The sequence below is a fragment of the Lytechinus pictus genome, chromosome 11 (assembly GCF_037042905.1).
Source record: "Lytechinus pictus isolate F3 Inbred chromosome 11, Lp3.0, whole genome shotgun sequence".
Classification (NCBI taxonomy): Eukaryota; Metazoa; Echinodermata; class Echinoidea; order Temnopleuroida; family Toxopneustidae; genus Lytechinus; species Lytechinus pictus.
In genome coordinates, this window is record NC_087255.1 from 15,618,517 (window position 1) to 15,634,761 (window position 16,245).

General features: G+C 36.1%; 1 protein-coding gene across 1 annotated transcript in view; it reads left to right on the top strand.

Moving 5' to 3' along the window:
• LOC129271842 (uncharacterized) overlaps positions 1-15,968 on the top strand; it is a 41,308-nt gene extending 25,340 nt beyond the window's left edge. Inside the window, exons 7-14 of the mRNA XM_064106858.1 lie at positions 1,369-1,431; positions 1,782-1,842; positions 2,882-3,136; positions 4,934-5,203; positions 5,785-6,063; positions 9,652-9,822; positions 10,915-11,162; positions 12,543-15,968. Coding sequence (XP_063962928.1) covers positions 1,369-1,431; positions 1,782-1,842; positions 2,882-3,136; positions 4,934-5,203; positions 5,785-6,063; positions 9,652-9,822; positions 10,915-11,162; positions 12,543-12,662 — 1,467 coding nt within the window. The 3' untranslated portion in view covers positions 12,663-15,968. The remainder of the gene's footprint in view (positions 1-1,368; positions 1,432-1,781; positions 1,843-2,881; positions 3,137-4,933; positions 5,204-5,784; positions 6,064-9,651; positions 9,823-10,914; positions 11,163-12,542) is intronic.
• The last annotated feature ends 277 nt before the right edge of the window (positions 15,969-16,245 follow it).

The window sequence follows — 16,245 nt, forward strand, 5'->3', positions numbered from 1 at the left end:
GCTTGAAATCTATGGCGTATATCAATACACAAATAATTCCATTCCCGTTGCTGAAAAAAACCCATTAAGTTATCACGAACCAATAAAAACCAATTCAATATGCATTTTATATTGCATAACACATGGGGCATTTATGACGTCACAAATAAGAAACTTGAAATTCGAACAACTTTCTAAATCTTTAATGGCTATTTCTCTAACCTTCGCCAACGTCCTTTGATTGTTTTTACAATAAATTTTTGTAAGGGTGAACTTCCCCCTTTTTAATCATCGGGGATTTGTCGTTTTCTTGAGCATCTATACCATGGGGCAGTAATCAAAATAATATTGAGATAAAATATTGTTTGATGTCCTCATAAAACAAAAATATACCTTCAAGTTAAACAATAAGATGTCTCCATAGATGATTACAAAATTTTACAACTTTTTTAATGTTAGTCATATATAGTTCACATACATGACTGTCCGATTTTTCTTTCACTCTAAAAATAACTTTCAACCTGGCTTGATTCGCCCTTTAAAAATGAGTAGTTAGAAATAAATGGATCGGAAACAAGAAACGGATAGTTGTTATATGATTAAAACATTACTATACGATATCGGCGTTTTTTTTTTTATAGGAAAGCCGGGGGGGGGGGGGGGAGAAAGGCTAAACATTATTTTCTTGGCGAGTCAAATTAAAAGGGGGTGTTCAAAATAATGAAGTTAGTCATCTTGATTTGCACCTGAATTGCAAAAAACCGTCAAAAAAAAAATACAGAGTCAAAACCTTGGGACTAATTCAACTTTTCACTCCCTCTTCACTTCACTTTATGTTTAGTTTGTAAAATTCCTTATTTTTGTATTGTTTTTTATAATTATTTACCTTAACCTATCCATTGCAACAATGTTTAATTCCAGTTTGGGACACAGCCGTGACAAGTTCAAGTTTCTTTTTGAACTTTTGCAGTGACCCATTTTCATTTGATTTTTTTCTGTATATATGAAATCAATACCATTTCTGTGTTTGTATAAATTGTATTGTATTCAAATGTAAATCTTGTAAATTTGTATGTATATGTAAATCTTGTAAATTTGTATGTATGAATTGTATCTTTTTATCGAATGGAATGAATAAATCTTGAATCTTGAATCTTGGACTTCTTTCGAATTTAATTTAATTTTGTTTGATGTTCGGATATAGATATGAAATGAAAGTGTACAGTTATTGAATACTTGAATTAACAGGAAAAAAAATAAATTCAAATTTAACTTGCTATCATAGCTTCGAATATCAATTGTGTTAAATTGTTAAACCCTGTCTTATCACCTTACAACCTCTTTTTTTTCTTTTCTCTTCTTTTGTTTTCTCTCTCTCTCTCTTTATAGAATAATCAGGATAAGACAGAACTTGTGTTTGAATGCCTCGAACCGGGACCATACGTCATAAAGGTAACAAAAATAAAAATTCTTCCAGATCATTCTTCAAGTATCAAAGTGCAAACGAATTTCCTATAATACAATGGTAAAATTGGTTATTCATTTCATATTGGTCGGGGTAACAGCATGCAACGCTTAGAAACATTGTACACATTAAGCACTATAAATGTTGTTTAACATCGTTATATTTATTGTTTTAGTTACTGTAAACGAGTATTATTAGTAGTATTATCATCAATACTATTACTATTATTATTATCATTATTATTATTATTAACATTATTATCATTGTCATTGTCATATATAACTGTCTTGTATTCGTTACCATGTTTCCATCTTTATTCATCACCCACTCCTTATAGATCCAGGCCAGGGGGACGTGCAAGTCGTGTGTACCTTACGAACAATCATTATATGTTAACAGTAAGTAATCAAAGAAAAAGAAAAAAAATGAAAAGTTATGGCAACCATGAATGAACTGCTTATTTTGATGATAATGGTGCAGGTTGTATCTCTTGCCAAAGGTCTCTGGACTATCATGATAAATGCCCCTCTATATTTCATCAAACTAACATGAAATCCAATTGAAATTGCTATCAAATAGACACTGGGATATTTTGTTTTAATAATTTTGGATGTCACCAGCCGGATGAAATCGAAAGTGGCTCGTGAAACTCCCCAAATTGGTAAGATGTTGACACGCCTGTCTGTAAGTCAGGATACATGGTATATTATTACACATCTCTCCTTGAATTCACACTTAAGCCCTGTACAGGTGCAATTTTCCCTAGTATTCGATTGTGCCGAAAGGAAGTAGAGAACCGAATCCATGAAAAAAATCATCAGAATCGAAACTCCTAAAAATTATATGAAAGTCACAAGTGCACATTATTTTGTGGTTGGAAGCGAGTTGATCTCTCTGAATTGCGTGCATCCATGACAAGGAGAAAATATAGCATTCCTGACTCACAATAGTGGAATACTTAAGGAAAGTTGACTCTCGAAACTAAAACCTAGATAAATCAAGCTCTTGATTAAAATCAAGATATGGTTTTGTAATCACACAAGCTCAAGCTGCAGTAAAAAAAATATATCTCTAATTTATAGTTGAAATTTGACATATTTCATAATCATATGAAAAAGCTCAATTGCGAGTACATTTCTGCATATAACTGGTGAAATTAAACAAGATTCGAACACTTAAAGACCCCTTCTTTCAGAGTCAAATTTTGTGAAATTTTAGCGTTATGCTTGTTAGAATCTATTTTGTTCATTCATATATTTAAAATACCTTGCTGTAAAGAACAAGCAATATTATTGGTCTCTGAAGGAAATACGTGGATGCGCAATGAGTGGTTCCATATCCCCATTGTCTTTGATAAAAGGAACATTTGGAGGAGTCATGAATGCAAAAAAATAAGGTGCAATTATACACTAAAATCATTTCTTCAACTTTGCACAGGTGAGAAACCTCAAGTCACCGTATGTCCAGAAAATATAACGCGCTACACAGAAATTCGAGGTAACACCAGCGTTACATGGCCACCCCCACTTGCCTATTCCCCTTGCGAAGATCATGTCAGCATTAATAGCTCACAGTCACATCACTCTGGAGATATCTTTCAAGAGGGTACAACCACTGAAGTCCGGTATGAATTCTGGCAATACAATCAAGAAGAAAGAGCCATTTGTTCCTTTTACATCAAGGTTTTAAGTGGTAAGTTCTCCTGCCAAACAGTTATAGATGTAGTTATGGACTTTTGACCAATTCATTTACTGCAACATATGCCTATGTACAGGGGCGGTGATCCTGGGGGGTGGGGGGGGGAGGGGGGGGCAGCACATCCCCCCACTTTTTGAAGCACTAAAAAAGTGTCCTGTTTTACGCAATAAAATACCCCCTCACGAACCTGTACTGTCCCTTTTCACCTGAGGAGGAATCGTTTTAGGTGTTACCAGGTGCCCTTTCTCGTATAAGTGTCATTTTTTGCCAAAAAATTCTCATTTCGTTCTGTGCCCCTTTCATTTAAGAAGGACCCGTTTTATGTGTTAGCAAGTGCCATTTTTCGAATCAGTACCAATCTACCAAAACTGCACCCTCTCGAACGTGTTCTGTGCCCCTTTCACCTGAGAAAGAACCGTTTGATATGTGAGCAAGTGCCCCCTTGCCTTCTTTTAAGTGCCCTTTCTCGAATCAGTGCCCCTTTTACCCAAGAAAAGTGCCCCTCACAAACGTGGTCTGTGCCTCTTTCATACAGAAGAAGGACCCGTTTTATGCCGTTAGCAAGTGCCTTTTTGCCTTCTTATATAGGCGCCCTTTCTCGTATCAGTGCCCCTTTTAACCAAAAAAGTGCCCCTCACGAACGTGTTCTGCGCCCCTTTTACCTGAGAAGGACCCGTTTTATGTGTTAAGAAGTGCCCCTTTGAAACAAGAAAACAATGTTCTAGTTTTTAGATGTTACTACTTATGAAGAAAAAAAAGACTTGTAAGAAAAATCATACGTGCCTTAAGTTTTAATAAGTCATGTGAATGGGGGTAGATAAGTAGTGGCGCACATATGGGGTGAGGGCGCTAGCCCCCCCCCCCAGCCAAATTTCTCACGACCAAGAACAAAAGGAAAAGTAAAGAGAGAAGGGTGAAATATGATATTATTTTCAGAATATTATGTAATGTCAAAATCTATCACAAAATTTGATTTTTCGTTTTAAGCTCACTCGCAACTTTTTATAAATTTTTCGTAATACGACATATCTAGCCCCCTAAAATTGTTGGGCTCGTTAAAGCACTGTACATAAGTCATTTTTTTTAAAGATAGTGCCCTTTTCGAAAGAAAAGGTCCCCCCTCCAATTTCAAATTCGCTCCCCTGCCTATGATTGCTTTAGATATTGCAATAAACACCTGGGAGAATTTCATCAACATTTTTCGTCCGACAACTTGACAGATCTGACGTCTTTATTCGATTCCGATTGGCTGTGAAGCACTGTAGCTATTGTAACTGTCGGATATAACTTGTCGGATAAAACGTCTGATAATGAAACGCTCCCCAGTACTTGTACGATTTTTATTTTTTCTTGAATTTTCTAGTCTATTTTTTGCAATCGTCACTTTTCGAAATATAAAAGCGAGTGATCTAAGAGTAATCTAGCTCCAGTACGTTTAATTCCTAGCTAGCATACGTAACTAGCAGAAGCATCTCGTAAAAACGTTCTGAGGGACTCAGTTTTGTGATACAATGCACCTTTGTAGAAAATCTGCGAGTATGTAATGAGGGAGAGGTAAAACAATTAATTTTTTCAGATCTTTTGAAGAAAAAATCATATGAAAACTGAAATGAGTCGGGTATGAAACACTTTTTGTTTCGCTTTTAAGCATATTACCAGTTGGTCGTAGCCATTGGTTACGACAATAATTCAAGTAGTTGAATATAGATACGGAATGACATAAAGGCATTTTGACCCGTTTATCTAAAGAAATTGGACATTTACAAATTACCATATCTTCACCTGGCGCAGACACAGAACCTCCAGTTGTGACATGTTCAAACGTTACCCTCCCATCCGAATCTCCAAACGTCTTCAGTGGCCTGGTAGAAGGGGAATCCTACACGTATGACGACAACAACCCTGACCCGGATGGGGTATTGTACAACTTCACCAAAGACATGGAAATGATGGAAGGAGTTACTGGAACTGTTATCCCACCAGGCGACACATCTGTCACTCTCGTTGCAAAGGATACCTTTCGTAACACAGCCACCTGTGTCTTCTACGTAAAGAATGCTTGTAAGTAACTCTTAGTACATATTTTTGCTAATGACAGTAAGCGTTCATTAGCTTTTACAGTAATTATGGGAATCACTCGCATACTTTCAATCCCAAAAGCTTGTGACTCTGAATTGAAGGTCATGAGAATATATCATTCTGTTATTTTGAGGTAATCAAGGTAATAGTTTCGTTTGTGATTGCATTCTGTATGTCGTAAAAGAAAAGAAAAAAAAAACCGATATGCAGACAATGAGAATTGTTTTGACACTGACAGAAAAAGATGAAATATCCCCCTGACAATTTATTGTGTCATGTGAAATACTATTAATATTGGGGAGGCTCAGAGAGAAAACATATTTCAATCATATCAACAGGATTTGCGACATGCAAGGTGACTGTGCTACTTTTGTTGTAAAGTTGTAGATTTTAATTATCTAAAATTTAACTCGTGTGAATCTAAAGTAAACCAACAAATTGAATGACCACATTGATGGATTTATGATGACTGTAAATGTCAGATTCGATGAGTTTATAACGATTGTAAACGTCACGTTCTCTCACGTTAATGTCCGGTATTTGAATTCTTTGTAACGCCATAGTGGCTGAGCTCCCGGTCAATTGTCCACATCTAGAAGATACAGCAATCACCGACCCGGGCAGGAATACTTATACCTTCGATCCAAATATTGGAGAAAGCAACATCACAAAATCTGTTCCCGGGTATATATATTACGGGGATAAGCACCGGGTAGCATTGGATATGACACTAGGAGGTTTTCCGGTTGGAAGTAATGTACCCATAGGATCCCATGAGATGGTTGTCCTCATACGTGATGAAGTCCTGACCAAGACGTGCAGAAGCATCTGCACTGTTAAGGGTGAGTTACTCTGCAGAAGGTTGTGTTACGATTGTGGAAGTGGTGGCTTTTCTCACAGGAAAGTTTTTGACGATTTGTGTACCTCTAACCGAGGGCTTTCCGAACAATATACTTTTATGATGATTATCATTATCATTTTCATGATTATTATATCATTATTATTTACTCTTAGGTGAACTTTCATCCCCGTATTGAGAAAGGAAATTGCAAATAAATGCATCACTGAATATTCTGTGGGCTATACATCTGTGACTTGCACCCTTATCATATGGTCGCCATGTAGTGGTCTGAATTTGAAGCCTAAAAAGTGGTGGATTCAGAAGTATTTAAGCTGGACCCCTCAGAAGAACAGCCTGTGGCTGAAGAGGGTCATCCAGCCCACGAGAGGAAAAAAAAAAAAAAAAAAAAAGCTAACCTTGGTAAATTGTAACATTTACTTGACGATTTTCTTACGACAAGACTTCAGGCATTAGTTTGTTGAAGATTAATACTTGCTAGAGCTTACAGACTAAAAGGGTTTCATTGACCAGGAACCTTTCACATGTTGTAGGACCTAGACTAGTTTAAGCCACATCATGTCGCTAGTTGGTGTAGCAAAAATGATTTACAAGTCATTCAAGCAACTTGCCAGACATAATGTAGGTCTATATGCATGTGCGTGTGTTTAAAGTGTGTGTGGGTGTCTATGTGTGTAAAAGCATGTGTAAAAGCAAATTTTGTATGCTGATGATATATCATTGTTTGTTAAAAATACACACTCTTTAGATCGTCTTCAATACCTTTTTGAAGAATTCGAGAAAATTAGTGGTCTAAAAATAAACAAAGGAAAAACTAATATTTTGTGGATGGGTCGGGATAATGACAGACCTCAGACACAGTTGTTTGGGAATTTTGTTCAGCATATTAAAATTTTAGGTGTTTACTTTTCTCTTAATGTTATAATAAAAGAAGAAATGAATTACAAAGAAATACTTCGTAAAATAAAAAGACTGTTGGGATGGTGGAAACAAAGGGATCTCACACTTATGGGGAAAATTCACTTGTTAAAAACATATGCATTGTCAAGGCTAAACTTTGTTTCGTCACTAATAGTGGTTCCTCAGTGGTTGTATGCTGAGGTTGAAAAGATCACATTTGAATTTTTATGGTCCGGAAAAGATCGGATAAAGAGAATTATAATGTACCAGGATTAGTCACAAGGGGGTTTAAAAATGATGAATTTTAAGTTGCTTGTAAAGTCTCAACGTTTAATGTGGCTTAAGCGATTACTTTACGGAGAACGAGATGCAGGATGGAAGTTGTATTTTGATTTTTGTTTTCGATCAGTTGGGGGGAGATTTCTGTTTCTATGTGACTTTGACACTTCAAAATTAAATATAAAAATGCCCCCATTTTATTCAGAAATGATGAAGGCTTGGCAAGACTTAAGGAGATTTCGTTATTCTGAAGAGGAGGTTAACCCTATTATATTCAATAATCAACATATTTGTATAAAAGGTAAAACAATTTTTGACAATGATCTTTTTAATAAAGGAATATTTAGCGTTGATCAAATCTTTGATAATGGCCACTTGAAGCCTGTGACTTTTTTTCAAAATTTCGGTATTACCGCAAATCAACTTCTCCAAATAATAGATATTGTGCACGTTATACCAGCAAGCTGGAAAAATTTTAATAGTTTAATAAAGTTTAAAAAAATTGATTTGGTAGACTTTGGGATAAGTATGAATATTGGAAAACAGGAAACAGCTTTTGAAGTAAGTAAATCAAAAACAATTTATAACTTGTTTATAACTAAGCTACAAGAGCTATACAAGTTAACACTTAAGGATGGTCACAGTGATTTTGATTTTACTGATGTAGAAATTTGTAAATTATTTGAATATATCAGGAGTACAACTCTTATAAGAAAACAAAGGGAATTTCAGTTTTTGTTTTTACATGGAGCAATATATACAAAAGAGCATTTGATGAGATTTGGTTTCGTGGGAGATAATTATTGTTCGTTTGGTTGTACAAAAACTGAATCGTACTTTCATATACTCATGGATTGCATAAAAGTTAAACCTCTTTGGCAATTTTGTATTGATCATTTTTGTTTAGCTGAATTAAGAACTTTGAATTGGAGGGAAATATTCTTAGGGTTACCTGGAAATTCTTGTAGAATTAAATGTGTCAATTCTGTTATTCTTTTTATTAAATATGCAATTTTTAAATCCAGAGCTGAAGGCCGGGTACCGTCATTTATTAAAATACACAAATATATAACGGGTTGTATAGAAGAAGAAAGACGCCTGGCAACGAAGTCAGGCAAGTTAAGTTTACATTTGCAGAAATGGGATGAACTGAAGGTGAAAAGGGATTTGAATGTGAACAGGTGGGATGTGTCTAGTGTGGTGCGAGTGTGAATCCTGGTGTGTATGTTGATGTTTTTTTTTTCTTTTTACTAGTTCTTTTCAATTTCCCCTTCTCTTGTATCAATATGATTTGCAGGTTTTTTTTTTCTTTCTGTATCCTATTGCGCCAAAATGTTAAACGTTCATTATGCAGATTTGTATATATTATGTTTGTTTACGTATGCGTGGTATGTGCATGTGTGTATGGGTGTTAAGGTGTGTGTGTGTATGTGTGTATAATTATGTAAAGTTATGTTGAAGCTTGATTTAAAATGGGATGCAATGATAATACATTTAGGTTGATTTCTGTTTTCCTGCAAATCATTTATATAGCCATTTAACATTAATTATTATTGAAATACATAGAGGGTTGGGGACTCAGTTGAGTTATTTTTTTTTTTCAGATATAAAAGTATAATTTTAAGGAGTTTCATTCCGTCCTTATTTGCTTCAGTTCTTGGTAAATATATATGTACTTTTTTGCATATCCTTGTTGATATGAAATGAAGATTTGTATTTTGTTTTGTATTTATCTGCAGTTTATGTAATTCATTTGAATGAAATCCTTAATAAAAACATATTGAAAAAAAAAAATAAAAAATGTGTAGACATCTCGGCTTTGAGAACCAGTGGTCCTGATATGCCCATGTATAAAAAACGAGCTGTTATTGTTATCATTATTATCTCCAACATTGAACATTGAAGGTATATATCACAAATACAAGGTGGCATAGAGACATCAACCATCTGAGAGATAAAGCCATAGTGCAATTGGCTTTTTTCCCAAAAAATCTTCCACCCATTTTGTAGAGCGTTGTGGCCAAGTGGATTAGTCTTCTGACTTTGAAACAGAGGGTCGTGGGTTCGAATCCCAGCCATGGAGTAATTTCCTTCAGCAAGCAATTTGTCCACATTGTGCTACACTTAACCCCGGTGAGGTGAATGGGTACCCGGTAGGAAGAAATTTCTTGAATGCTTGAGCGCCTAGGCAGCCCAGCTAAAGCCGTGGTAATAATATCCAAGTCATTTGGAAGCGCATAGAGACGTTATTCATAATGTATTATGCGCTATACAAGAACCACTATTATTATTATTATTCCATTCCAAGTCTACCAGTAAATCTACCAGGCATCAACTGTGACTATTTTTTACTTTTGATGATGGATAATTTTTCTTGAAATTACTTCCGCAGAAAGGCCAAAGTCAAATGGCTCTGTACCGGTCCCCATTATTGTGGGCTCTGTTCTTGGAATTGCTCTGGCAGCTGTCATTGCTTTCTTCACCGTCAATAATTGCTGTCCAAAGGTACCGGGTAAATCCAGACTTGAGACTTGCAAAGAAAGGTTTAGACTCGTCTTGGCAGGTAAGTTGTTGTGTTTTAAGTTGCTCTACGAGCAGTTGGTGTACTTCTGTTTGGTCTAACATCTAAATTTGGGCTGATGACTACTATACAGTGCGTCCCACAAAAAAGGTAAACACTGAGACAAATTTCACAATTATGAAATATGTCTTGACTATAAATTTGATATTTCTGGTAAGAATGGAATCTCATCTTTAGTATGAGATCAACATCGCGCATGGCAGATTACAAACAATAAATATTGAGGCATGTCAGAAATGATTTGCGCAGAAAATCATTATGTGAATTTGAATCCACTCTCATGTCAGGGATCAATGAGAGAATTTTAACAAAGAGTACAAAAGAAATGATAATGAGACACTCATCGAATATGCATAGTCGTCGTATTACGAACCAATCTTGTTCAACTTTTCTGCGCAACCCGATTTTGCCATTAAAACTTCAAACTCGTCTTGCTCATTAAAATGTGTGAACTGTTCGTCTCATATTAGGTATCAAGATATCGAGGAAAATAATTTGATTGTATGAGGAAGTAAATGAAATATCGTAATTCATTTTCCTTTGAAGAAAAAGGACATGGGAATCCCGGTTTACTTTTTATCTGGGACGCACTGTTTAGTCTAATTGACATTCACTTTAATTCCAAGTGGGTGTAATTTAATTGTTTACTTAGTATTTTAACTTGTCGAATCAACGTCTGGTTCATGAACAGCTCAGTGGACGAATTGGTATACTATAATGTAACTGAAAATTAGACAAAAGTAGTAAATGGGCTAGATGGAAATTTCGAAATGGTTCGCGGACGAAGTTGTTGTTGAGGAAAAGACAATTGTTTGTCCCTTTGGTGAACCATTGACCAGGGTATAATAGCGCTGCAGAGGAAAAGGGGAGGGATGATGCCATAACTTTTTTTTCATTTCATATCTTATTTTAATGAAATATTTGGTGTTCTCGTTGGATTTTCTCTCGGTTTTCAAATCAAGTTTTTGCTGGGTGGACTTGTTCTTTTTTAGAAAACGAATGCATTACCCGTTTTAATGAATATTTAACATGATGTAACCCCTTCAAATGAGGTTTTTCTGTCATATATTTCAGAAAAACGTGACGAGAATGAAATAAAATATTCTCGGCCTCAGCACGATACAGGCATTAATCTTGGAATCCTTCAGGGCGCCACCAGTGTATATTCATCTGCTGCTAATATCAATGATCAAGACAAAGTGATATATCATTTTAATCAGTATGAAGATCAAACCGACTCGGGATGTTGTACGATCCAGGAACGAGGAACTTTTGAAAGCATGCCGGACTCTGATCCTCTGCAAGGGTCTGAAGGAAAACGGGTACGTACTATTGCCAAATATGAATGAACACACACACACATAATATATGTATATTTAAACACTTCTTATATAAGAAAAACGTATGGATAATTTAAGTCATTTCAAATTGTGATTTGACATAAGAGAGATGAAGGGGGGGGGGGGGGGTGGGGTGAATCATCCATTTTTTCTAATTGAGACCTTGTTTTTTAATGTTTTATTAGCAGATACACCCGTGTACATGTATGTGGCAAGCACGATGGTATAACTAACATTGAGGGGTTTTCTAATATGTGTATAATAACAAACTGTTTTGAAATGAAAACATGCGTTAAATTTAAATGGAGCAATTTAAATTTATTTGGTGTTATTGTGTTTATGTTAAACATCAACCATAATCTTGAAAAGCAATGTACGTTTTTAGCTTGTAGTTGCACATGTATATGAAATGTGTAGGGTTTGTATGTAGTTTTGAAAACCTACCCGAAGTAGATTTAATTTAGTTGATTTGGGGGTACTAATTAAAAAACCTACCGTTGATACGGCATTTTTTTTTTCTTTAGTTTTTTAGATCTACATGACGATTTTGCTCTGCTTTTAAAGTAACATGCACCATTGATACATCTCGATAAGGGCTTTTCAGTTTTTTTTTTTATAGTCTTTTAGATCTACTTAACAATACTGTTGCCCCCGTAGCGAATGTAACTTTTATTTTGCTTGTGATAGAAATTTGCAAAGTCGAATTTTAGACTGATTTCGGGTCGCGCGCTCGATAAATCTATGCATGTACAGGGGCCCCCTAAGCAGTAGAATGCCTCCCAATACATCTAATCTGTTTTTACTTGCAACTTTGAATACAACGCAAGCCGTAAATAGTTACGTATTGCAAAAATTCGTCCCCCTAATAGACGAAATAACTTGAATTAAACATCCTCTTTAAAATCTTCGCACAATCTAACTAAGAACGAATGGAATTTTACCACATATTATAAGACATTAAGAAAGACAAACTGACACTGAAAAGTAAGACGGACAAATGGCAGTTTGGTAAAATTATAGCGAGGATTCTTATTCCAGTTATTTATTATTTCTAATCCTATCTATTATTTTTTCAACATTATATTCTTATTAATTTTAAACACTACATTCTATCTTGTTCGTATCTAAAAATGTGTCATGGTTATCATTATCATTTATTATTATTTTCATTATTATTATATTTTTAGGGGGTGGGGATTTTTAGCCAAAACTGACGAGTTTATTTAAGGCTGGTTTTAACTAGATTAATTGTAGTTTTAACAGCTGAAGGCATGCTGTTAATTCCTGAACCTACATCAAATGTCCTGGGTTCTATTCAAGCGGGAGATTCATTCAAATGCCCATGCTTTATTTTCGCCCCAGATGCTTGAATGCGAGGTTCATTTTCTTTCAAATGGGAGTCATCTTGATTCAGGAGTTGATATCGGCTCGCGTGAGTACTTAAGACGTGATAACAGGATACGGGAGTGTCGATGGCATTAGAGGAGGGAGTGGAGGCACTTCTTCGCCATTACTGAACCATCAAGATGCAGCTTTATAGCCGATTCAGATATCTTCAGACAAAATCTTGCCTATCTACGAGCAATTGTGAAGGCACTTGTTGGTTGCAAATCTAAGTAAACCTCGTCAGCTTACTTAAATCTCCGTCTGTTCTCGGCACATGTGATTACGGACTTCATTGCTCTACAAGCATATGCCTGGTATTTGAGGACTCAAGAACCCTCGATTGTGACATCAACTCGTGACAAGAACGTGTGATAACTTGAACTAAGGAGTAGTCGTTTCTCGATTAAGTCGGGCACTTTGTTTAAAGTCAGAACCGCGTCTTTCGCGCGGGAATCCGCAAGCGGCCTGTCATAACGAATTCTCACAATTCATCAAAGACAACAAAAATGGGAATGCAGGAAAGCCGTTGTAAAAAGACGCATATAGCCTTTATAGAAAGATTACTGCTGAAAGGCGTGACACATACTTTCGACTAGGTGCCATAGACCCTAAATGCCTAAGCTGAAAAAAAGCCTCTTTGCAATGGGTCACACCGTGTTAGGGATTGTATTGTATCAATACGGGGAGCTCGTGATATAGGTGCCGCACCAATGTAAATTGTTTCGACATGTTTTTTTTTCCTCAGGAAAACAAGATAGCACGTAGTAATGAAAATAAAAAAAAAGTGTGAAATCTTCAACTGAGCAATGATTGACAAGCGTCGGGTAGAATAAGTATTAATTGGTTCATTAGTAGCGAAAATCAGTAGACAGATCGCCGAAAGATTGTTCTTTTGCATGCAGGATATCTGAAAGACCATTGGAATAAAATTGAAATGCCTTGGGCAGATTATTGAAGGATTAGTCTAAGTTGAGCCAGAAAAGACATACTAGTGTTTCAACGTTCGTTTGGGTATTTGTCAGTCTTTCGGAGTTCTTTCAGTGGCCTCCTCAGTCTTTCGTTGACCTTGACCGATAATTGATATCTGGCAATATGCCAGATGATCTTTCAGTGATTACCCAAAAGTCTTCTCTGTAAACTTTCAGTCCTCTTCAAGGTCCTCATGTGTCATTACTGGAAGTTTTGTTTTTAGTCTTCAGAGGTGTGCTGAGTCATTTGACCATGTTCACAGAGACAACATATTCCATTGATCTTGGACAGTACTTAAAAATCGTGCTAATTTCTGTCTCTCATCGGTATTTCAAATGCCTCTGTTCTGTGGAAAGAAAAGCCTAACAAGCGCTGAATGTTAGATCGGGTTTCGGTTCTAAGTCATGTCAACTAGAAACGCGCTCGGGCCAGACTAGTGGCTGGGTGCTGTAAAGTGGTGTAAATATTGGGTAAGAGATAAGGGATATACTTTCCCACACTTTTCTGGAAGGGGCGCCTATAGAAACACTGACGCTTAGAAAATAAATTCTGATTTGCAAATAGTACATACAACTGGCGCTGAAAGCCAAAGGCCCTGGTTTATTGAGCAATTTGTTACTTGAACCACCTCGAGCCCTCATATGGCGCATGCGGACAAGCGGACACAACGTGTTGTACTTCTTCTATATAGAGTACAGTGTATTGACGTCAACATAGTTATTAGCGTGTCTTCGCATCGCCACGCAGAACGAATCAAACAGCACGGTGTATGTATCGAAAATGCAAATCAAATCACGATGAACAGCTGAAAGGTCTTTGTCGAAAATTGGTGAACCAGACAGACTGATCGTCCAAAGTTTCGGAGCTGACGAAAAAAGTTCAAATATTCCGTTTGTCCAGAGTCCAGGACGAAACTGTCGTATTGATTCATAGATTTTCGACAAAGACATTTTTATTTTGTCATGATCGGCACTTTACAATACATTTTCTATGTCCTTGTAAGAGATGTACTGCGTCCCATGTTCTACTATCACCAAAATAAAAACTTCTCTTTTATTCTTATGAAGTAAGTTGTACCAATATTCACGTAGTATGTACATGTCGAGTCATTTTTTAGTGTGCTTATTGCTGTTATTTATTCAGATATTGATGTACGTGGTACACTAGAAGGCATTATTATTTATTAAACGATAAAGCGGCAAAATGTAAGCATATTTTTGCCTCACTACACATAGTTATATGGAATATTTTCTTTAAAACGAGATGATATAAAATCGAATGAGGTGAATCGTCCATATTAAAGTTATGGCTTTCATTTTTTTTAATCCTTGAAAGACGATTACCCCGTCATCTGAAGAGAAACATAATAGGTAATATGCACTGTACTTTATAATATATAACTAAGTCAGTAAAATGTAAATATTGATTTAGTCCTTTTATATCAAAGGGTTTTAAACTCACGCTTGTGTCTTTTTATAGAAAAATAATATTCGGCGTAATCGTGTTGTAAAGGAGTTTCAATGTGTTTTATATAATCGTAATAAGAGTCCCTAATGTTTTGCACTCTGGTTTCTAGTTCCTGAAAATAAAACTGTAAAATTAATAAACATTTGTAAAACATTTTTGGTCTGCATTATTTTGTTTTGCTTTAAACGTAATATATCAAAGAAAATCTCGTTACAAGGAAAGCGTCGTAATATATTGGGCATGCAAGGTATACGTTAACTCGTACCAATTTTTTTCTTGCGATATTCTTGTCAGAATTCTTGTCTTGAAAATCATGATGTTATAAATCATCCCGGTCTTTGGCCTAATTTACATGATTTGAGGCAAAGATTACGTGAGAAATATGTTTTTACTCATAGGAATAAAATACCCCCCCTCCAAAAAAAAAAAATATCGGATGTAATTATATTCATATCTATGTGGGGCCACTGCCCACACCATTAAAAAGTTCTAAGATATTAACAGGGGCCGCGGAACCGGGGGGCTGGGGGGGGGGGGGGCTTCAGCCCCCACTTTTTTTCCAAAAACCGTGTACAAAAACGTAAAAATTACCATATGATTGTAATTTTTAGCATGGTCAGCCCCCCCACTTTTGGCTCAGCCCCCCCACTTTGAAAACCGTTCCGCAGCCCCTGAATAATTCCACTTTCTATTCTATATTACCTAAAATTAGTTTTTCATATATAATCTTCCATTTCATAATAACATTTCAAGGCTGAGTGATTCACGTCAATTTCGGCAATTGATTTCTGAGTTTAGCTGAATATATTTATCGTCTCACGACTATGAGATTTGTTTCTGTGGCACACAAAAAAAACTAAAACCGGGGTGGATTCAGGTCCGGATCCATGCCCCCCCCCCACAAAAAAGAGAAGGGGAAGGCAAAAGGCGGGAGATGAGAGAAAAAATGGAAGGGATAGTGAGAAAGGAGAGAAAGGAAGGGAAAATATAAAAAAAGAGAAGAGAAAGCAGAGGGAAAGAAAAAAGGAAGAGGAAAAGAGGGAGAAGAAAGAAAAAGGGGAAAGAGAATAGGAGAGGAAGGGGAGGAAAAGGAAGGGAAAAAAATTTGAAGGTAGGGAGATAGAAAGGAAGAGAGAAAATAGAGAAAGGGGGGAAGATAAAAAAGAGAGGGGGAAGGGATCGAGCGGGCAAAGAAGGGGAAGAGGGAAAAGAAAGAAAAAGGAATAAGCGAGGGGAAGAAGAG